The 24464-nt window shown below is 45.3% G+C and overlaps 1 protein-coding gene across 1 annotated transcript; it reads left to right on the top strand.

The window, feature by feature from the left end:
* Positions 1-11668: 11668 nt before the first annotated feature.
* On the top strand, positions 11669-21880 carry ndufaf1 (NADH:ubiquinone oxidoreductase complex assembly factor 1). The gene is made up of 4 exons (XM_080202960.1): positions 11669-12357; positions 13248-13433; positions 17810-17884; positions 19194-21880. The coding sequence occupies exons 1-4, from the start codon at positions 11716-11718 to the stop codon at positions 19332-19334; spliced, it is 1044 nt and encodes a 347-aa protein (XP_080059086.1). The 5' UTR covers positions 11669-11715; the 3' UTR covers positions 19335-21880.
* The last annotated feature ends 2584 nt before the right edge of the window (positions 21881-24464 follow it).

A 24464-nucleotide genomic window follows, 5' to 3' on the forward strand; every position in this document is an offset into this window, starting at 1 on the left:
CCTGAGGATGAGACAGTAAGCATTCGTGAACCCAGCAAAAAGTCACAAATCTGTGACCAAAGATGTGTCAATGGGGAACAGCGCTCTGAGAGTAGCAGCCTGATAGAAACTGACATGGCAGTAGAGGCCAGAGCTTAATGAGGAAGGCTAGGAATCAAACCAATGAGAGGAATAGTACTAGACACTCCCATGATAAGGAAGTATTGATAGCTGCAAACAAAATGGAGCTCACAAAAGTAAGAAAGGCCAAATAAAGGGAGCTGGACAGTTGGAAGGAGTTTGGGGTGTACACCAAAGTACCAGATGAAGGACAGCCTGCTTTATCCCATAGGTGGGTTTGCATAGAGAAAATTTTGCGAAATGGAACATATAAAGCTAAAGCCAGTGGGTATGAGGAACATGTGGATGGGAGAGATATTAGGGTTGATTCAACCACAGCAGGGAAAGTGACACTGAAAATTTTTTTTCACTGTTCTAGCATCTCATAATTGGATATGTAAATCAATTGATATCAAAGCAGCATTTCTGCAGGGTGAAACATTTCAAAGAAAAGTTTTTTTGAGGCCATTCAAAGAAGCAGGTAATACACAGGCACCAAACTGTGGCGACTAGGGGAGTTTCACAGTAACTTCATTGCAGTGTTAATGTAAGCCTTACTTTTGACTAATAAACTTCAAGAAAGTACCAGTTGAATGTTATGTGGACGACCAGTCTTTATGAACAACGTTCACTCAACAAAAAGTGTAGCAGAAAAAAGATTTAAGAATTGATTTGGCCAGCATTAAGCAAATGCTGGAAAACAAGGAAATTTTCAAATTTAGCTGGGTCACTGCTTATCTACAAGTATCAACTGTTTTACAAAAAGGGGTGCAAGTACTGGAAAGTTATTAAGAATATTGGAATATAGTTGTCTTACATTATTGGGAATTTGTTAGAATGTAACCGGTGACAATTTGATTGGACGTAATGTGGCCAATGGAAACAAAATGTAAGGGTCAACTGACCCAGCAAAGCATTGAACCAATCGTGGAGTGATATAATAGTCAGCTGACCAGCTGGTTCACTATAAATGAGGAACTGTATAGAATTGTGGGGAGCTTGGAGAGGCTTAAGATGAGGCCCCAAGTTTGGAATAATGATTTTTTAATATATTAAACACTTTTTGATTTTTAAGCTTGTTATATTTTCATTAATTGTATTTTGAAGAGTTCCTTCTGAAGAAACAGTTTCTGCTGATTTTTCATGCACTTGAGTGCAGTTTTGAACTCACCCAAAAAAAGGTGGGAAACTCCCATTTTCTTGCCTGTCTTGCACTTAAAAATTTTTTGCTCAGATTTCCCCCCATGGTATGAAAGTCTGACTCCTGTGCAGCTGATGGCAGCTTTCTTACTTTCAGTGACCAGGGTCATATGTGGTGATGTTGTGCAGAAAGTTTCATCTCTCCTAATCTAAGGTCATCTGTGCCCTTGATATTGGGATGATTTACGGTTGTGCTGTACAAATGGAAGACATCATCATTCTTTACAAGAAACAGGCTTGACTAATGTGTTCCGTCACTGAGGAGATGCCACCAATGTGCTGGCAGCCTTGCAGAAAGGACGTGGACTAAATGTCCTGCCTTTATCTGGTACAGGAATCACGTTTTCTGGCCAGCATGACAGGAAGCCATCTTATCAGAATAAGGAATCATAAAAAATGTGCATAGAAATGAGTTTATTTACAGAGCTTAGTGCTATCTACAAGTGCTTAACACCTGTGCCCACACTGAGTGACCAGACCTTCTTAACCTTTCTAGCTCTGCCAGTAAGTCTTGGTGCATCCCCAACATCCACAAAGGAGCTGAAGGCAACTCCTGCCATGCCCTATTGTCTGTGATGACCTTGCCGGATGTCCTGTGAAGGGTCTTGGTCTGCTTTTGGGATCCTGCTGTGTGGCAGTGCCACTCTCCTCAGCGGAGTTGGAGGTGGGTGGTCACAGGAAGAGGGAATCCATACATGCAGCACATTCCTGGCATTACCTGAGGCGGATGGCCTCAGGCTGTGCATCAGCGAATCTCCTCACGGATGCATGAGGCTACCTGACTCTCTCCTTGCGATAGAGGGACAGCTGGACTGAGCTTGAGAAGCCTTGCCATCCTCTAGTGTTGGTATTCATGATCCTGACAAGTGTCTGCACCTGCACCATGGAGTGCATGTTCTGCAGCAATGACAAAGTCTTGCACCAACGTGTCTACTGCAGTCACCACCCTCACTGTGTGGACCTAGTTGCTTCAGAGTGTCGGCATCATATCCTCAGACTGAGGACGGTGGGACTCCCCAATTCTGTCGTCCAAGCCACGAATTGTGCTGACATGCCTTCCTGATGTAAAATTAATTTTAATATTTTCTCTCTTTTTATCATTTTTTTAGATAATATATTTTGCTTTCTCTAAAATTCTCTCCTCAGGATTGATTCTTCCTGGCAATATTATAAGTCTCACTGCAGCACAGTAGGTAGCACTGCAGTCTCACAGCACCTGGGACCTGGGTTCAATTTTGGCCTTGAGTGATTATCTTGTGTGGAGTTTGCACATTCTCCCCATGTCTGCGTGGGTTTCCTCTGGGTGCTCTGGTTTCTTCCCATGTTCCAAAGATGTGTAGGTTAGGTTGATTGGTCATACTAAATTGCCTCTTAGTTTTGAAGGATTAACAGGGGTCACACGAATTACAGCGATAGAGCCTGGTTGAGATTGTTGTCAGTGCAGGCTTGATGGCCCGAATGGCCTCCTTCTATTCTATAGGGATTCTATGATTTAATTTAATAGTATTCATAACCTCATTAATTAGCCTCAAATGTATCACTTTTCTCATGAAGAATTTGCTTATCAATATAATGTACATCTGAGAATTATGAAAGACTTCCTTAAGTGTTCACTGTTGTTTATCTAACATTACTCTTTTTAATATAATCTTATTTACCTTAGCCAATTCTCCTTTTGTACCTACACAATTGACTTTATTTGATTTAAATACTCTAAATTCAAACTTATGTAATTCAATTTTGAACTTAATGAAAAATTCTATCATTATGATCACTCTACCCCAGAGGTTCCCATCCTGTGAGATTACCAATTAACCATCCCTCTTTACACACAATCTCTCTTCCTAATTTGCTTCACACATTTTGTTCTGGGGAACTGTTTCAGATGCATTCTGTGAACTTGCCTTCAAACAACTTTTGTCAATTCAATTTGTTTAGTCTATATGAAGATTAAAGTTTTCCATTATTTTTCCATTGTTACAAGCTCCTCTTATTTCTTGATTAACACTCTATTCAACACTATTGCTGCTGTTAGAGGACCCGTAAACCCATCCAATAAATGATTGTTCCACCCATACTGATTATCAGGATAATTCTGCAAAACCAACCCCCCCATCTTTAGTTTCAACATTTTATCATTTTTCCTGGATTTGATCATATTCATAGATACAACATTACTTTAAATTATATATCCCTTCCTGTTACATTCTATTTATCTTTACCCAAATTGCTATACTTCTCTTTAGCCCTGACATTTCTCTTCAGCTGTATAAATTTCCCATCACCTGAACCGTCCCTCACCCTTTTTATTTCAAAGTCCTATCTAAAAGAGATTGAGGACAATAAAAATAGTCAGCAAGGCATAAGATAGAAAGAAATTGAACAGCCAGAGAAAGAGAATGAGGAAATGTAGATAAATTAATCAAACAGTGAGAAATAATGTGAGAGAAATGGAGAAAAAAAAACAGACAGAATGAGAGAAAAAAAGAGGGAGGGAGAAAAACAAGCAACAAGCTAGAGAGAAAAATAGAAATATAAAAACTGAGGGAACCAATTATATTTGGCAACTGTTATGAAGTGGAAGTGCATCCCTCCTCTAAGAACTAATGTCTAACCAGTCAAAAGAGGAATACCTCACCCTATAATTTGTAAAAGTGAGTGTAAAGTGGTACAATCTGCTCTTCAGCAACTTTTAGTGGTTAAGACAAAATAACCCCCTGACACTCATTAAAGTCAACAAGTAACAATTTATTTATCTAACAGTGAACAATTTAATTAAACTATTAATAAACTGAATAAAACACAATTCTAATGGAATGCTGTTTGGATAAATACAATTCCCTCTCATTAACAAAAAAATAGAATTTTAGTCACTCTCTGAATTATAACCATGTTTTGTGTCTTCCAGAATATTCTGGGCTTTTTCTGTTCATTCTTCTTTTTTCTTGCGATCTAAGAGCTTGCTCTCTCCCCCTGTTGCACCACCCCCTTCCTTTTATACCTCTGATGGCATATCAATATCCCCCACAATGGGATTAATCCTAGGTTGCCAAAACTATTGGATTTAAAGTTAAATAAGTTCTTTGTGTCCAAATGTTTAATTCAAATTGATTGGCTGAATTCAAAAAAATTCAAAAAGATGAAAGCCTGTTGCTGAAGGAGCAGAGAGAGAGATAAGAATTCACCTGTTAAAAACCTGTTTAAATAAGTTTAAAGCACTTTGTTCCTTGTAGAACTGTTTAAATCATTTAAAAGCATTTTTGTATTTACTGCTTTAAGAATTCTGAGGGAGTGGTTAGAAGGGAGTTGTGGCCCAGCCAGCTTTAAATCAGCGCCAGGTTTAAAAAGAGGCCTGGTGTAGACAGCGGGCAGTGTCGGAGCGGGCAGTGGAGTGAGAGGGAAGCAGAGTGAGCTAATAGGGCTTAATATCAAAAGGGCTTAGGAGAAAAAGGGCCAGGTAAGTTCGTGTGGAAATTTTCAATACTACTACAGCGAACAATGGAGGGGCATGTGATGTGTTGTTTCTGTATGATGTGGGAACTGGTGGACCCCAGGGTCCTTCCCAGTGACCATGTCTGCAGTAAGTGCAGGTTGCTGGAGGAGCTCCAGCTCAAGGTAGATGAGCTGGCCTCTGAGCTACAGACACTGAGGCTCATCAGGGGGACAGAGGGTGCCACTGTCAATGGGGTGCAAGTGACATCCACCCCCCCTAGACTGGCTAACTCTAAGGGTCAGGAACAAGAGCAGGAAGGAGGGTGGGGAGTGGAGGAAGGGGGGTGGGGAGCGGAGGCCTCAGCCTCTCAATCTGCATAACAGGTTTGAGGTTCTTGCTTCCAGTCTGGACGAGGACGAGGGAGGTGAGGTCGGTGAGCAAACTGCACACGGTACAGTGATGCAGACGCAGGACATAGGCAAAGAGAAGGTGAAAAGGAACATAGTAGTAATTGGGGATAGTGTGGTTAAGGGTATTGACACTGTCCTTTGTCACAATGACAAAGTGCACAGAAGGGTGTGTTGTCTGGCTGGTGCTCGGGTCCGGGATGTCACATCTGGGCTGCAGAGGAACCTGGAGTGGGAGGGTGCGAATCTGGTCGTTGTGATACATGTGGGTGCCGACGTCGTAGGCAAAATGCGAACTGAGGATCTGGGGAGGGAGTATTAAAAGCTGGGAATGGAATTAAAAAGGAGAACCGACAAGGTGGTTATCTCTGGGCTACTGCCTGAACCGAGTGCAGACGGGTGTAAGGTTGATAAGATTAAGGAAGTGAATGGGTGGCTCAGGGATTGGTGTGGTAGGAATGGGTTTGCATTTATGGGGCATTGGCATCAGTATTGGGGTAGGTGGGACCTGTTCGGGCGGGATGGGTTGGGTCTGAACCGTGCTGGGACCAGAGTGCTGGCAAATAGAGTAAAGAGGACTGTAGACAGGGCTTTAAACTAATTGGGGAGGGGAGGGTGCGAGGGTAGGTGACATTACGGGGTCAAAAGTTAAGGAGAGGGTACAGGTAAGGGAAGAGACCAAGGATATCCCAATAATAGAGGGAGTAGGGGGCATGAGTATGGTTGGTGGCGTTACAGCAAATAGGGTCCAGGTGAAGGCTGGGATGAAAGCGCTTTATCTGAATGCACGAGCATTCAGAATAAAGTGGATGAGCTGGTGGCGCAGATCAGCACAAATGGATATGATCTGGTGGCCATTACAGAGACGTGGCTGCAAGGTGACAGGGACTGGGAGCTGAATGTCCAGGGGTATCAAGTGTTTAGGAAGGATAGGCGGTAGGAAAAAGGGGGGGGCGTAGCTCTGCTGATTAAGGACAGCATCAGGGTGGTAGCAAGGGATGATATTGGAGCCAAGGAGCAGAAAGTGGAATCGTTGTGGGTAGAGATTAGGAACAGCAAAGGGAGGAAGACGCCGGTGGGTGTCATCTATAGGCCCCCGAATAAGGATCTGGAGGTGGGGCGGGCTGTTAACGCGCAAGTAAGTGTGGCGTGCAGGAATGGGACGGCCGTAGTTATGGGGGATTTCAATCTACATATAGATTGGTCGACCCATGTTGGACGCGGTGGGCTCGAGGAGGAGTTCTTGGAATGCTGCCGGGATAGTTTCCTGGAACAGTGTGTGTTGGAGCCGACGAGGGAGCGAGCTATCTTGGATCTGGTGTTATGTAATGAGGCAGTAGAATTAGGGACCTTGCGGTGAAGGATCCTCTTGGGGAGAGCGATCATTGTATGGTGGAGTTTCTGGTGCAGATGGAGGAGGAGAAAGTGGGTTCCCGGACGCGAGTCCTTTGTTTGAACAGAGGGGAGTACGGTAGGATGAGAGAAGAATTGGCGAATGTGGACTGGGGGAGCACGTTGGAAGGTAGGTCTGCTGAGGAGCGGTGGAGGATCTTTAAGGAGATCTTTCTTGGTGCTCAGCAGAAATTTATTCCGATGGTCAAAAAGGACCGTAGGAGGAGAGGTAATAAGCCGTGGATAACGAAGGAGGTGAAGGAAAGTGTTAAATTAAAAGCGGAGGCGTTTAGAGTAGCTAAGAGTAGTGGGCGAGAAGAGGATTGGGAGAGGTTTAAATGTCAACAAAGATTGACAAAGAAGTTGATAAAGAAGGGTAGGAGAAACCATGAAGCTGGGCTAGCACTTAATATAAAAAAGGATAGCAAGAGTTTTTATAAATATATAAAAAGGAAGAGGCTGGCTAGGTTTTGTTTCTGTCTTCACGGAGGAGGACGTGAATAATTTGCCAGGTGTTAGAGATGGAAAGGTGGTAGGACTGGAGGGTCTTAATGACATTACTGTTACTAGAGAGGCAGTGCACGACAGACTGGAGGGGCTGATTGTGGACAAGTCCCCAGGACCGGATGGAATGCATCCGAGGGTTCTGAAAGAAATGGCGGAGGTGATAGTGGATGCCTTGGTGGTTATTTTCCAGACGTCGCTGGATTCCGGGGAAGTGCCGGAAGATTGGAAAACGGCTAATGTTACACCGTTGTTTAAGAAGGGTGCCAGGCAAAAGGCAGGGAATTATAGGCCGGTTAGTTTAACGTCTGTTGTAGGTAAAATGTTAGAATCCGTCATCAAGGAGGAAATAGCGAGGCATCTTGAGAGAAAGTGCTTGATACAGCAGACGCAGCACGGTTTCGTTAAACGGAAGTCGTGTCTGACAAATTTACTGGAGTTCTATGAGGATGTGTTTAGGGCGGTGGATAGAGGAGAGCCGGTGGATGTGGTCTTTCTTGATTTTCAGAAGGCGTTTGACAAGGTACCTCAGAAGAGGTTATTGCAGAAGGTCAGGGGACATGGAGTTGGGGGTAATGTGTTAGCGTGGATAGAGGATTGGTTGTCAAATAGGAGGCAGAGAGTGGGGGTCAATGGGTGCTATTTGGATTGGCGGATGGTGACTAGTGGAGTGCCCCAGGGGTCAGTGCTGGGGCCTCAGCTATTTACCATTTATATAGGTGATCTGGAGGAGGGAACCAAGTGTAGGGTGTCGAAATTTGCTGATGACACCAAGATTGGTGGAACGGCAAATTGTGCGGAGGGTGTGGAGAGTCTGCAGAAGGATCTAGATAGGCTGGGCGAATGGGCCAGGAAATGGCAAATGGAATTTAATGTTGGCAAGTGCGAGGTGGTCGACTTTGGTAGGAATAATGATAGGAAGGGTTATTACTTAAGTGGCGAAAAACTGCAGCAGATGACGGTGCAGAGGGACCTCGGGGTCCTTGTGCATGAGTCGCAAAAACCCAGCTTGCAGGTGCAGCAGGTGGTCAGGAAGGCGAATGGGATGCTGGCCTTCATAGCGAGGGGGATTGAATATAAACGTAGCGAGGTCTTGCTGCGGCTGTATAGGGCATTGGTGAGGCCGCAGCTGGAGTACTGTGTGCAGTTTTGGGCGCCGTACTTACGCAAGGATATTTTGGCCTTGGAGGGAGGCAGAGGAGGTTTACTAGGCTGATGCCGGAGTTGAGGGCGTTGAGCTATGAGGAGAGGCTGAATAAATTAGGCTTGTACTCATTAGAGTTTAGAAGAATGAGGGGAGATCTCATTGAGACGTATAAGATGATGAATGGGATGGATAGGATAGAGGTGGAGAGACTCTTCCCGCTCAGAAAGGATAGTAGGACTAGGGGGCACACCCTCAAGATAAAGGGGGGGCGGTTTAGAACGGAGTTGAGGAGGAACTTCTTCACTCAAAGGGTGGTGAATCTCTGGAATTCTCTGCCCGTTGAAGTGGTGGAGGCTGCCTCACTAAATATTTTTAAGACGCGGGTTGATGGGTTTTTGATAAGCGAGGGGATTAAGGGTTATGGGGAGAGGGCGGGAAAGTGGAACTGAGCCACTACAGATCAGCCATGATCTTATTGAATGGCGGGGCAGGCTCGAAGGGCTAGATGGCCTACTCCTGCTCCTATTTCTTACGTTCTTTGGTAACACTGCTGCTTGGCTTTCTGATACAAATGTTTCATTTTGGGCACTCTACATGTACTTGCATTTTTTTAACTTTCTAAGGACAGAAAAGCACCACCTTTTAATGGGACTATGAAATGTTTTCTCCCTAACACTTTACAATTTTACAAACAGCAATCTATAATTACTCAACTTCACAACAGCAACCAATTGGTAGATAAGAGACAGAGGCATGATGAAAAGTAGGTACTCTTAATTGGTTGGTTGTGATAAGTAATGTTCTTCGGGGAGCTGTGTTGGGATGTCAATACTAATGAGATGAATAAAAGAATATTTTGTATATAATACACCCTTTTAAGAACATAAGAAATAGGAGCAGGAGTAGGCCATCTAGCCCTTCGAGCCTGCTCCGCCATTCAATAAGATCATGGCTGATCTGAAGTGGATCAGTTCCACTTTCCCGCTTTCTCCCCATAACCCTTAATTCCCTTGCCTGTCAAAAACCTATCTACCCGTGACTTAAATATATTTAGCGAAGTAGCCTCCACCACTCCAACGGGCAGAGAATTCTAGAGATTCACCACCCTTTGAGTGAAGAAGTTCCTCCTCAACTCTGATCTAAACTGCCCCCCCCCCCTTATTTTGAGGCTGTGCCCTCTAGTCCTGCTATCCTTTCTAAGCAGGAAGAATCTCTCTACCTCTACCCTATCCATCCCTTTCATTATCTTATACGTCTCTATAAGATCCCTCCTCATCCTTCTAAACTCCAATGAGTACAGACCCAGTCTATTTAGTCTCTCTTCATAGTCCAACCCCCTCATCTCCTAGTGAACCTCCTCTGCACTCTCTCCAAGGCCAAAATATCCTTGCGCAAGTGCGGCGACCAAAACTGCACATTGTACTCCAGCTGCAGCCTCACCAGTGCCCTGTACAGTTGCAGCAAGACTTTCCTGCTTTTATTTTCTATCCCCCTCGCTATAAAGGCCAGCATCCCATTCGCCTTCTTGATCACCTGCTGCACCTGCAGACTGGGTTTTTGCGACTCATGCACAAGGACCCCCCAAGTCCCTCTGCACCGTAGCATGCTGCAGCTTTTCGCCCTTTAAATAGTAATCCCTCCTACTATTATTTATGCCAAAGTGGATAACTTCACACTTGCTAACATTATACTCCATCTGCCAGGTCCTCACCCACTCGTTCAGCCTATCCAGATCCCTCTGCAAACTTTCCACAATTTGCTCTACTACTCATCTTCGTGTCATCAGCAAATTTTGTCACCCTACACTCAGCCCCCTCCTCCAGATCATCTATATAAATGGCAAATAGCTGAGGCCCCAGCACCGATCCCTGTGGCACTCCACTAGTCACCAACCGCCAATCAGAATAGCACCCATTGATACCAACTCTCTGCTTCCTATTGGACAGCCAATCCTCTATCCACGCTAACACCTTACCCCCAACTCCGTGCACCCTAACCTTCTGTAGCAACCTTTTATGAGGCACCTTATCAAACACCTTTTGAAAATCTGAAAACACCACATCCACCGGTTCCCCTCTGTCTACCGCACTAGTCACATCCTCATAGAAATCCAATAAATTCGTCAAACACGACTTCCCCTTAACGAATCCGTGCTGCATCCGCTCTTTCAAACCATTCCTTTCTAGGTGCCTCACTATTTCTTCTTTGATGAAATCTTCTTTTTAGGCTGAAAAGCACAAGTTCCTCCAGTCTTTTTTCATATCTATCAATGTTTATCCTGTTACTTAACAGGTAAGTTACTCAACTGAACAGATCACCCACCGGTCAAGACCACACTGCTGTTTGTGGGATTGGTTATCCCATTTTCATACACTGTCAGCATCTCATTGGCTGCCAAGTGCTTTAGGATGTCCTTAGGTCAAGAAAAGTGTTCTGTAAATGCAAGTCTCTCTTCTATTTTTAAGTTCTTTGAAACATAGGACAACCTTTGGTGTTGCTCTAAACTGTCTTCTATCATGGCATAGCGGTTAGCGCTGCTGCCTCACAGCGTCAGAGGCCTGGATTCAATTTCTGGCTTGGCTCACTGTCTGTGCAGACATGTTCTCTCTGTGTCTGCATGGGTTTCCTCTGGGTGCTCCAGTTTTCTCCCACAAGCCAAAAGACGTGCTGGTTAGGCGCATTGGCCATGCTAAATTCTCCCTCAATGTACCCGAACAGATGCTAAAGTGCGGCGCCTAGGGGATTTTCACAGGAACTTCATTGTGGTGTTAATGTAAGCCTAATTGTGATACTAATAAATATACTTAAAACATAACTTTGTAACCAAACTGGACATATCGGTCAAGGACTCTGACAAGAGCTGGACACTGATGTGGAGAGAATCAAATTGGGATTAACTAGAAGAATAGGGCCTGGGGAAATTTGGGTTGTGGTTATTGAGGGAGAGGCTTTGAGGAGATTACATAATAAAACATAAGAAACAGGAGCAGGAGTAGGCCATCTGGCCCTTCGAGCCTGCCCCGCCATTCAATAAGATCATGGCTGATCTGTCGTGGCTCAGTTCCACTTTCCCGCTCTCTCCCCATAACCCTTAATCCCCTTGCCTATCAGAAACCTATCTACCCGTGACTTAAATATATTTAGCGAGGCAGCCCCCACCACTTCAACGGGCAGGGAATGCCAGAGATTAGGCTTGCTAAGGAATTTGGGTGTTACTGGAGGATTTGGGGTTAATGGCAGATTGGGGGATTTGGAATTATGAGGATTTTTGGGAGGGTCACTTGCAGATTTGCTTGCGGTTGCCAACTTTGTCACCTCTCAACCCATTACTCCCAGTAAAACAGCCTTCCTCAGCACCCACGTACCACGTTTCACATAATTAACAAAGGCGTTGAGGGAAATTATTATTAAAAGGTTAGATTATTCATGTTCTGTCTCTCGCAGCGATGTCGAGATTAATCTTCACTTGCTGGAGGCTCCAGGGCAATCCTGGAGGGTTGGCAACTCCGCTCTCCACACACAGCCCTCTCAAGATGGCGGCCCGGGGGCTGCTGGCGCGGCGGGGCCCCGGGTACCTGGCTGCCGGGTGGGCCGTGCCCGGCCCCGGGTACCTGGCTGCCGGGTGGGCCGTGCCCGGCCCCGGGTGCCTGGCTGCCGGGTGGGCCGTGCCCGGCCCCGGGTGCCTGGCTGCCGGGTGGGCCGTGCCCGGCCCCGGGTACCTGGCTGCCGGGTGGGCCGTGCCCGGCCCCGGGTGCCTGGCTGCCGGGTGGGCCGTGCCCAGCCGCGGGTACCGCAGGCCCGGGCTTCCCGTGGACAATCCGCCCCCCTGGAGCCGGCTGCACTGGGACTGGCGGAAAGGCCTGGAGAGTGTGTCCCGGCACTGGGGCCTCCTGCGGGAGGAGGCCCTGGGGCGGCTGCGGGGCCCCGGGGGCCGCCCCCTCCGCCAGGAGCTGCTGGAGCAGAACCGCGTCCTGTGGCAGGCCCAGGGCCCGGGCAGCCTCAAGTACTGGCTGCTCTCCAGTGACCAGGAGATCGGCGGCCGGAGCCGGGCCCGCCTGAGTGTGGGCAGTAACGGGCGGACGGCGCTGCTGACCGGGGAGCTCAACACCGAGCCGCCCCGGGACGGGGAGACCCGGTACAGCGGCTACTGCAGCCTGAGGAGCCGCCCGCTCAAGGTCAGGGTCCGCACCCGAAAATCCCCCATCCCCCCCACTCCACCCCCGCCGATCCCCCATCCACACCCCCCATCCCCCTCACTCCACCCCCCCCCCCCGATCCCCTTACTCCACCCCCCATCCCCCTCACTCCATCCCCCGCCGATCCCCCACTCCATCCCCCATCCCTCCGCTCCATCCCCCATCCCTCTGCTCCATCCCCCATCCCTCCGCTCCACTCCCCCACTTCCCCCCATCCCTCCACTCCCCCCGATCCCCTCACTCCACCCCCCCGATCCCCTCACTCCACCCCCCCCGATCCCCTCACTCCACCCCCCCGATCCCCTCACTCCACCCCCCCCGATCCCCTCACTCCACCCCCCCGATCCCCTCGCTCCACCCCCCCGATCCCCTCGCTCCACCCCCCCCCGATCCCCTCACTCCACCCCCCCGATCCCCTCACTCCACCCCCCCGATCCCCTCGCTCCACCCCCCCCCGATCCCCTCGCTCCACCCCCCCCCGATCCCCTCGCTCCACCCCCCCGATCCCCTCGCTCCACCCCCCCGATCCCCTCGCTCCACCCCCCGATCCCCTCGCTCCACCCCCCCGATCCCCTCGCTCCACCCCCCGATCCCCTCGCTCCACCCCCCGATCCCCTCGCTCCACCCCCCCGATCCCCTCACTCCACCCCCCCGATCCCCTCCACCCACTCGAGCTCCCCCATCAAGCTCTCGCTCCCCCCCCACCGAGCCCTCATACCCCTCCTCACCCCCACCGAGCTCTTGCTCCCCATCCTTGTTCCTCCTGTCACAGCTCCGTAGACATGTTTTGACACTTCCGCAGTGTTTGTGAGTATCCAGTGAATTTACCATTGCCTCCAATCACACAGCTCCCTTTTTCTCTGTTGCAGGGTGCCTTTGACCTCAAGAAGTATTATGATCTGTCGAATTTCAACACGTTGTACCTGCGGGTCCGAGGGGACGGCCGGCCCTGGATGGTGAACATCAGCAGTCAGATGTACTTCACCCACCAGAAAGACGACCTCTACAATTATTTCCTCTTCACCCAGGGAGGCCCCTATTGGCAGGATGTGAAGGTAGAACAGTCTTTCTCTCCAGTCATCTGAAAGTTCTGGTGCACCTTTGGGTGTAGGAACCCACTGGAATTCCATCCACATATTAGCCAACAGCCCCTCCCCTGAGTCAATGTGGTTCCATGCCAGAAATTTGTGCTCATTATTTAGGCTATCACTGCAAAACTGTACTGTGGGAGGCACCTACTCCCTGAGGCAGGGGCTAGAGTCAAAACAACGTAAAGATATGAGAAATAGGAGCAAAAGGTGGACCACTGGGCCACCAGTGCTCCACCATTCAATGTGATCGTGGCTGACCTACTGCATCAACTTCATTTTTCCCCCCCTCCCCAGATTCCTTGATTCTCTGCACCCAGAAATCTCTCAATCTCAACCTTAAATGGATTCAACGATGGAGCATCCACAACCCTCTGAGAGAGAGAATTCCAAAGATTCACAACCCTTTGAATGAAGTAGTTTCTCTTCATCTGTCTTACATGATCAGCCCCTCATCTTGAGACTGTGACCCCATTTCTAGATTTCCCCAGTCAGGGGAAACAACCTTTGTTCTTGTCAAACCCCTTCAGAAATCTTGAATATTTGAAAGAGTTCGTCTCTCATTCTTCTGAACTCCAAAGAGTATAGGTTCACTTTACTCAGCCTCTCATCATTGGATAATGGTCTCATCCTAGGAACTAATCCAGTCAACCTTTGCTGTATCGCCTCCAATGTAAACATGTCCTTCCTTAAAAATAGAGACTTAAAACTGCACACAATACCCGCGGTGTGATTTCAGTAAAGCCCTGTACAACTGGAGCAAGATCATCTTAATCTTTCTTGGACTTCTTCAGTTATCTTTAGACTCAGGTGGTGCCGGAGGACTGGAGAATTGCAGGGTGTAAAGGTAAACTCAACAACCGTAGACCAGTCAGTTTAACTTTGGTGATGATGAATCTTCTAGCAATTTGGACAAAATTATTTTTTATTTGGACAAATGAGGGTTAATCATGGAAAGCCAACATGGATTTGTCACAATTAATCCTGTTTAACTAACTTGCTGAAATTTTTTGAAAGGTAACAGAGAGGTTGACAAGGACAATGCCTTTGATATAACTTCCAATTAGCATTAAATACAGTAATACATGGAAAATGGGCAGTGTGACAGGAAGCGGAGAGTAATGGTAAATGGATGTTTTTCAGACTTAACGAAAAATTTGTAAAGGAGTTCCCCAGGGGTAGGTGTCTAGATCCTTGCTTTTCCTGGTGTGTAGTAATGACCTATACCTTAGTATATGCAGCACAATTTCAAAATATGTAGGTAATGCAAAACTTGGAATCATTATGAACTGTGAAGAGGATAGTGTCAAGCTTCAAAAGGACGTAGGCAGGCTGGTGGAATGGGTAGATAAATGGCAAATGAAATTCAATGCAGAGAAGTGTAAAGTGACTCATTTTGACAGGGAAAAAAACTGGAGAGACAATATTAAATAAAAGGGTACAGTTCTAAAGCGGTTGCAAGAACAGAAGGACCTGTGTGTATATGTGTATAATTCATTGAAGGTGGCAGGATAAATTAAGAGTGCAGCTAATGAAGCATACAGTATCCTAGGTTTAATTAATATGTATGTAGAATACAAAAGCAAGGCGATTATTCTGTATAGAACACTGATTCAGCCTCAGCTCGAGTATTGTGTCCAGTTCTGGGTGCCAAACTTTAGGAAAGATATGAAAGCATTGAAGAGTGTGTAGGAAAGCTTTGTGAGAATGGTTCCAGGGATGAGGAACGGTTAGATCGATTGGAGAGAATTTGGGACTGTTCTCCTTAGAGGAGAGATTTGGTAGAGGTATTCAAAATCACAAAGAGTCTGGACATAGTAGATGGGGAAGAACAGTTCCCACTGAAGGAAGGATCGACAACGAGGGCGAACAAATTCAAGGCAAAAGAGGCAACCTTGAGGAGAAACCTTTTTACACAGCAACTGGTTAAGATTAGGAAAGTGATGTGGTGGAGGAAGGTTCAAGAGAGAATTGGATTATTATCTGAAAAAGAGAATGTGCAGGCTTATGAAGAGCAGGCGGAGAAATGGCAGGCATTATGTGCAATGTTCATTTGGAGAGCCAGTAGAGACACAATGGACTGAATGGCCTCCTTCTGAGCTGTGATAATTCTTTAGTTCTATGATTTTTGTACTTCAATTCCCTTGCAATAAAGGTCAACAAATTGTCCCTTAGAGTCAGGGGATTAGCAGGGTAAATGAAGTGGGTTATAGGGATAGGGTGGGATTGTTGTCGGTGCAGGCCTGATGGGCTGAATGGCTGCCTTCTGCACTGTAGAGATTCTATGAACATGCCATTTGTTTTCTGAGTTGCTTGCTGTACCAATCTGCCAGATTTCTGACGTTTTGAAAAAAAACACATTAAAGTCGAAACATTAACTGTTTCTCTCCACACATGCTACCAAATCTTTTTCCAGCACTTTGTTCTTATTTCAGATCTTGAGATCCACAGTATTTTACTTTTATTTTATTGCCAAATTTCAGTGTTATTTGTACAAGTACACCCACATCTTTTGTATGCCAATAATTAGAAGTTTCACTTTTTTAAAATTCTGTTATTTCTACCAGAATAAATAACCTCAACTTCCTCATGTTATACTCCACCTTGTTGCACAATAGTTTAATCTGTCTATATCACTTATAGAACATAGAACATTACAGCGCAGAACAGGCCCTTCGGCCCACGATGTTGCGCCGACCAGTTACAAAACAGTGACCCACTAACCTAAACCAATCCCTTCTCGTCCATAAACCTATCCACGGATCTCTTAAACGCCCCCAAACTAGGCGCATTTACAACTGCAGCGGGCAGGGCATTCCAATCCCTCACCACCCTCTGGGTAAAGAACCTACCCCTGACATCCGTCCTATAACTACCACCCCTTAATTTAAAGCCATGCCCCCTCGTGCTAGATTTCTCCATCAGAGGAAAAAGGCTATTACTATCCACCCTATCTAAACCTCTAATCATCTTATATGTTTCAATAAGATCCCCTCTTAGCCGCCTTCTTTCCAGCGAAAACAACCCCAAATCCCTCAGCCTCTCCTCATAGGACCTCCCCTCCATACCAGGCAACATCCTGGTAAACCTCCTCTGCACCCTCTCCAAAGCCTCCACATCCTTCCTATAATGTGGGGACCAGAACTGCACACAGTACTCCAAGTGCGGCCGCACCAGAGTTGTGTACAGTTGCAACATGACGCTGCGACTCCTAAATTCAATCCCCCTACCAATAAACGCCAAGACACCGTATGCCTTCTTAACAACCTTATCTACTTGACTCCCAACTTTCAGGGATCTATGTACACATACACCTAGATCCCTCTGCTCATCCACACTATTCAAAGTCCTCCCATTAGCCCTATACTCGACATATCTGCTATTCCTACCAAAGTGAATTACCTCACACTTCTCCGCATTAAACTCCATCCGCCACCTCTCGGCCCAGCTCTGCAACCTGTCTAAGTCTTCCTGCAAACTATGACACCCTTCATCACTATCTACCACACCTCCGACTTTGGTGTCATCAGCAAACTTACTAATCCACCCAACTATACCCTCATCCAGATCATTAATAAAAATTACAAACAGCAGTGGCCCCAAAACAGATCCCTGAGGCACACCACTCGAAACCGAACTCCATGATGAATATTTACCATCAACCACCACCCTCTGTCTCCTATCCGCTAGCCAATTCCTGATCCAATTCCCTAGATCACCCCCAATCCCATACATCTGCATTTTCTGCAGAAGCCTACCATGGTGAACCTTATCAAACGCCTTACTAAAATCCATATACACCACGTCCACTGCCTTACCCCCATCCTTATGTCCTCTTGCAGCTTATGTTCTCACCTAGCTTTGTATCTTCAGCACACATAAGGCGCATTGTTTTTGGATCCTTTGTCTAAGTCATTAATATAGATATTAAGTAACTGATCCTTATGGGAACCCACTAGTTTTTCTTTGTTTCTTGCCTGTTAACCAATCCTCTATCCATGTTAATATATTACCCACAACTTCATGTGCCCTTATCTTGCACTCAGTGTGGTACCTCATCAAATGCATTTTGGAATTCTATGTATACTGTAGGAATTTCCTGCTCCTGCTTTTGGGGTGGGGGAGGATTGGTGGTGGGAATGGGAAATCCCACTAGAATCCCAAAATGCCTTTTACTCTAGTGTGATTTCCCATTGTGATTGTCCCCACCCCATCAATGAAGCTTAAATTAGAGAGCAGTTTGTGGAGATGGAAGTCTCTTAGCTTGGCCTCTACCTGACCTGACTTTACCTGAAGGCCATGGAAACCATGTTTAAATATCAATGATCCTTGTGTTTTTCCAGATTCCATTTTCCAAGTTTTTCCTGTCCAGCCGGGGTCGAATCCAGGATAACCAGCACCCTTTGTGGTTGGACAAGGTTGGAGACTTTTATTGAACTGTGTGACTAGCTGGAGTGTTTAAACAGAGCCCCATTCTACTCAGACAATTTTGCCAATGATCAGCAGAACTTTCTCTTGTGTTACATATCACTAATTGTATTTCCAGCAAGTGACGTGAACATTGGCCAAAGCAGTTTCTATTGGGCTGTGGTGCTTGTGTCCAGTGCTGGCTTCCCAACCCTCTGAGTGACTGAAAGTTTTCTGCAATTGTGAGTAGCTCCCTGGAACAGTGCCTCTAGCACTTGGGAGATTTAAGGGCAATTTTAAATGTCCCATTACAGAACCACCACCACCACCCACCACCACCACCACCACCACCCCCCCATCCTAGATTCGTATGTGGGAGCCTAGACAGTGTATAATTGGGAGGGCTGAGGAATCAAAGGGAATTTGGGGAATCTCAGCATTTGGTTGTGGAGACTTGGGTTTCTCTTTTTTTTGCCCTCAGCTTTCCCTCTTCTCCTGCACTTTAGTGATCCCATGGATCTTGGGATCATAAGCAGATATGCTCAACTATGGACCCAGCCGTTTTACAGTAAATTAAACAGCATTGATAGAAGTCACATGAACAAATGTCACATGATTAGATGATGTGAATAGGCATCGTATGGTGAGGTGTCATGTAAATAAAATATCGTGTGCTGATTGTTGGTAACTCTGTCCAGTGACCTCCTGCAGCTCTGGGGATCCCTTTACGGTGGGGGTACAGTTTGTCTGCAGAGGAATCCACTTAAACCAATACATGGGCCAAGGCTGGAAAAGTGGTTGATGTTAGTGACATAAAATGTGTCCAAGTGAGGGGGGGTTGCATGCAAATTACATACAAATAGAGGAACTTGGCACCTTCCATTTGTACAGATGGAGCATTAGATGCTGGGGCCTAATTCCTGAACTTTAAGCCTCTCACAGCTCTCTGAAGCGTCTTCCTTGTTCAGATGATCCTCTGCTTGGAACAGTGGGCTCCCAGGATGGGGAAAGGTAGGGAAACAACTAATCTGTGGTGGAAGTCCTTCCCCTCCAATCAGCAGCATTCTGTCTGCTCACATGTAGAATGAGCAATGGGAACAACACGAGGTGCCAATGGCACTACATTCAACTAACAGCCTTTTGAAAAAGACAGCTGAGTTGCTTTGGCTGCCTAAGGTCATCATGTTCTATTTGAAATGACTGTAATTAGAGGGTCTGGAGGAAGGGTTGGGGAGGCGGGATTACTGATCTCGGCGATAAGAAAGCAACAGAACGTATAGGGCCTTAGACACGTCACTAAAATGTTTTGCTTTGTTCTAGATCCATACAATCGGCTTCACACTGGGTGACAAAGTAAATGGGCCGTTCCAACTGGAAATCGACTTCATTGCTGTGTGCAATGATCGGGCTCACACTGAGGAGTTTGCCTACGAGAAATACAAAAGGAACCCAGAGGTATGAATAGGTTCACAGGGCTGTATAACCTCCGACAGATCACTGTACACAGGAGGACTTGCCTGTGCTGAGCGAAGATCCCTCTGGTGGACAGACTGACTGTGCGCTTCCTCAGCCCGTTTGAGAAGAGCATTGATGACTGTGCCCGGCAATATCATCTCAGCTGGATCTTGGAACATTGAATATATTTCGAGAACTTGTAATAAAGTTTGTCTTTGTAATTATTATTTTACGCAAGAGCTCGCATTCTCTGTGGGAGGTGGCTCCTGTTCTGGCACCAGCTGGTGATGAATCACAGCGTTCATTCAGGGGTATCCTGTTGATTGTCCTGGACCAGCACTTTAAGGTTATGAATTGTTGAATTTAACCACCAGAAAGCATGTGTGGTTGCAATATGAGAGAATACAAAAGGAATATTCATATAGCACCTTTATTGCAATAAAATATCCCAAGGTGCTTTCACACAGCGTTATTCAGCTAAAATTTGAAACAAGCCAACTAAGGAGATACTATTTTCGAATCCTTCTGTGGTTCCCTATTTAACATCCCCTAATCCTAAACCCTTCAAGATATCAGCATTCTCCAAATTCTGACCTCTTACACAACATCAATTTTACAAGAAAATAGAAGGAAGAAAAAAACACAGGGCAAAGGAAGAGGAGCTCACAGGAAAAAAGTGGGTGGTGGGAAAGGAAAGAGGAGTAAATACAGAAACTGATGCAAGCATGTATAAGATGGGTTCATTGATGTGCTAGTAGGTTATTGGGAAGTGGGGTTGGGAGTTAACCCAGTGGCTGCAACAAGAGCATACGTTTTCCAGGAGTCCTCCCCACAGGAATGCACTACTAATGGGAGCTAAAGAAACTGAAATAAATGATAAGATTATTCTCTCTGGCAATCAAATAACCTGTATTCAGTGGTGCCTGTTAGCCAGAGAAGGCCTTGAGCATCCCACTTGATGCTGTTCAAGCCCTCTTTGTTGAACTTGGCCAGCCCAGGCATTACGCTACAAAGAGATCCCCTTTTCACCAAGTACCAAAGATGATCTCAGTAATGGAGGAGATGCTACTTTAGAAAGTACAATGGGTTGAAACTTCTAACACTATATAAAGAATAGAAATAATTCCTTAATTTTGTCTGCAGAACAGATAATCAGCCTGGTGTCCGTAAAATGGTTAAAGAATGAATAAAATCACCACATGGGAACAGGAGATGGCCATTTGATCTCACAGAACATAGGAGCAGGAGGAGGCCATTTAGTCCCTCAAACCTACTCAAGCTAATCATGGCTGATGTGGTTATGGCCTTAACACCTCTTTCCAGCTTGCCCCCTATAACCTTTGATTCCCTGTAGTTAAACTGATTGTTGATCTCAGCCTTGGAATATAAATGATCCATCAGTTAGATCATGTAAATATTTTTCAATGCTGCAGAGATGCTGGTTGTTAAGTTTAAAATTGACCTGATATGAATGTAAGGGGCATTAGAATTGTTTTACATTTAATAGAATATATATATGTGACCCTGTTTTCCTCAAAAATGAGCACTAAAAAGTGGCATCCAAAAATGTAAACCTCAGTCAGTGTCCCCACCCTGCCCCAGCCTTCTCTGCTCCAAGGAAAATGATCCCGACGAGATAAGCCCTCCATCCCAGGAATGAGTTGAATGAACTTTCCCTGAATTGCTTCTAATATAATGATATCCTTTTTCGATAAGGAGTTCAAAAGGTATAGATTATAAGAGCAAGAACAGGGAGATTATGATGGAACTGTATTAAACGCATGTTAGGCCACAAGTAGAGTACAGTTATCGTCACCACGTTATAGGAAGGATGTAACTGCACAAGACGGGGTGCAGAGGAGTTTCACCAGGATGTTGCCAGGTTGGAGTGTTTCAGCTATGAAGAGAGGTTGGCTATGATGGTGTTCTCTTCTTTGGAGCAGAGAAAGCTGAGGGGGGACCTAATTGAGGTGTACAAAATTATGAGGGTCATTGATAGGGAGATAGGAAGAAACCTTTCCCTTTACTGCTGGTTTGTAAAGTAAGGGAATGAGAACAGGAGCTTCGGTGCTCTCTTACCCCTCTATCGCCTCTAATAGTTTGCCATTAACAGTCAGTGAGCCACTAACTGACTTGAAGCAAAACTTCAACCCCAGTTGGGAATGAGGTTCCATCTGCAAGGGCCACCCACCCATCAAGAAACTAACGGCTGAAGATGGTTGAGCCTAGAACACTATCCTCAGGAACTCCTCCAGCAATGTGCTGATATATAAAAGAAAGTTTGATGATATAATTCAAGTTATCATTTCAAACAGCATTCTATCGACATAGACCTCTAATAATCCCACAGAACAAAAATGGCACTTGCCAAGGAGTCTGTGGCAACAGCCTGTGTCTGGAGTCTTTTAACATGAGGTTGTAGAAAAGAATATTATTTGCAGGCTTGTATGGTCATTGGAGGACACCAAATAATGAATATTGCCTAACACTGGGTGTGTTAAAATGCATATTTTGTAAACTTGGCATTCAAAATAAATCTTTTTGCTATTCAGTTACTGTGAAGTTTTTGAAGAATTAAATGAAACTCTTCCCTGTTTGCTTTAGTAAATTTGAATTTTGATCTTCTATGTCATTATTTTATACCAGTATTTTGAAAATATTCGCATTTAGTTAGATCATAACTAATTTGAACTTTAACTTCATCCACCAGCCTTGGTTCTGAAGCACTTAATACTTTTCTCTAGCATGAATGTACCAATCTGAGTTTGGAACTTTTGAATTGAAGAATTCACATATGCTGTGGATAAAGGAGAACCAGTGGATGCACTGTATTCAGATTTCCACAAGGCATTCCATAGGGTGCTGCATCAAAGGTTATTGTGGAAAATAAAACCTCATGGTGTAGGTGGTAATATATTGGCATGGATAAAAGATAAGCTGGCTAACAGGAAATAGATAGGCATGTTGGGCAAAAACCCAAGTTTTTTTTAAAGTTGAGGGTTTCTGCCTCTACCAGCCTTTTAGGCCAGATTCTCATACCCTCTGGGTAGAAGAATTTCTGTTCAAATCTCCTCTAAATCTCCCAGCTTAAATCTTTGGCCCTAAGTAATGGACCTCTTAAACCACGTCAATAGAGCCTTGCTATCTATTAGATCTTGATCCTCAATTTTAAGCACTTCAATTAGGTCTCCCCTCAGTATCCTCGGTTCAAAAGAAAACAACCATGACCTATCTAATCTTTCCACATAACTAAAATTCTCTTGTCCAAATAACATTCTTGCAATACCCTCTGTACCTTCTTATGCAATCACATCTTTCCTACCATGCAGTATTCTAGCAGTGGCCTAACTGAGCTTTATACAATTCCAGCATAATCTCTTAGCTCTTACATTCTGTGCCCTGGGTAATAAAGGCATACTGCCTTCTTGACCCACTTCATCTCCCTGTCCAATGACTTACAGGGATTTATGCACTCTCAGGACTCTGTTTTTCTACACTTCTCAGTATTCTATCATTTATTGCGTTTCATTGCCTTATTATTCTTTCCCAAAGGCATTGTCACATTTGTCCATATTGAATTTCATTTTTCCACTGCTTCAGTGTAACTCATCCATTGATATCTTGCTGCGGTCTACAGCTTTCTTCTTCATGATCAACTACATGGCCAATTTTTTCATCATTTGCAAACTTCATGATCATTTCTCCCTATGTTCACAACAACAATATCACAACAAATAAAGGACCTAGAGCTGAGCCCTGCAGAACCCCACTGGGAACAGCCTTCCAGTCATAGAAGCACCCACCAACCTTCCTTTGCCTCCTGCCTCTGAGCCAACTCTGGATCTAATCTATCACTTTGCCTTAGATCCCATAGGGTTTTACTTTCATGATCAGATCTTAAACAGGAGGAAGCTTACCAGAAACAGGCTGTCTGTGGGTGCTATGAAATGAAAAGGTAAAGATGTTAAGTTGAAAATAAGAGATTGTGGACTCATTGGGCTGAAGGGCCTGTTTCCCGGGCTGTTTTTGTTCTTTGTTCTTGTTTAAGTTACAAGTAAATAGGTTGGATCTAAAATTTGCATTGTAGGGTAAACGGGAAACTTGCTTTTTCAGCTATTGAATTTCAAAAGGGAGTTCGAGGTGATAGGAACATCTGCATCTTACAAAGCTTCCATGGGCAAGTAGGGGAACATGATGTTGTGAGACTTCTTACTAAGTAGGGGAAGGCATATTAAATTTTATTGACCTAAAAGCAGAGACAAAATAGAAAAACATTGAAGAGTTGTATATTTGGGTTAGTTGAGTTCAAAAAGGTATTTGAGGATCATGGAACCTGAGAAGAAAGGGGGAAAAGATAGTTCAGGAAGAATGTTTGGCTGAGTTGTGGCTATGGGGAAAAGCTCCGAAGATCAGCTGCTTTATGCTGAGAAACTAAAAGTTTCAAGTGTTTAATTCTGGTCGCCACACTACAGAAGGAAGTGGAAGCTTTGGAGCGGGTACTGAAAAGTTTTACCAGGATGTTGCCTGGTGTGGAGGGCATTAGTAATGAGGAGAGGTTGGAGAAACTTGGTTTGTTCTCATTGGAATGAGGTTGAGGGGCGACCTGATAGAAGTCTACAAGATTATGAGAGGCATGGATGGAGGAAGGGCGGAAGAGTTAATTACTGTGGGGCATAGGTTTAAGGTGTGAGGGGCAAGGTTCAAAGATGTACGAGGCATGTTTTTTACCCAGAGGGTGGTGGGTGCCTGGAACTCACTGCTGGGGGAGGTAGTGGAAGCAAATACGATTGTGAATCTGGACAAATACATGAATAGGATGGAAACAGAGGGATACGGTCCCCAGAAGGGTAGGGGGTTTTAGTTCAGTCGGGCAGTATGGTCGGTGCAGGCTTGGAGGGCCAAAAGGCCTGTTTCTGTGCTGTAATTTTCTTTGTTCTTTTGAATTAGAGGCAGCCACCCAATTAAACAGAAGAGTTCTTTTTGGAAAGGTTTGGTTCTGAACCTCCTTTCTGGAATTTCACATCAGAGTGAAAATGCTTGAATAGCTGTGTACTTTTACACCTTTATTAAAAGAGAACAATTCCTTGATTTAGGGTAATATTACTGGATTTTTACATTTAAAAAGCTCTAAGGGGA

Source organism: Carcharhinus amblyrhynchos, chromosome 14 (assembly GCF_965287045.1).
Source record: "Carcharhinus amblyrhynchos chromosome 14, sCarAmb.v2.hapA, whole genome shotgun sequence".
In the NCBI taxonomy this organism is placed as follows: domain Eukaryota; kingdom Metazoa; phylum Chordata; class Chondrichthyes; order Carcharhiniformes; family Carcharhinidae; genus Carcharhinus; species Carcharhinus amblyrhynchos.

Bases quoted from the DNA above. Each gene is read 5' to 3' on its own strand.
- ndufaf1 (XM_080202960.1), top strand. From the start codon at position 11,716: ATGGCGGCCCGGGGGCTGCTGGCGCGGCGGGGCCCCGGGTACCTGGCT. The intron at 12,358-13,247 runs GTCAGGGTCCGC...TCTCTGTTGCAG, and splicing joins TGAGGAGCCGCCCGCTCAAG to GGTGCCTTTGACCTCAAGAA. The intron at 17,885-19,193 runs GTTGGAGACTTT...GCTTTGTTCTAG, and splicing joins ACCCTTTGTGGTTGGACAAG to ATCCATACAATCGGCTTCAC.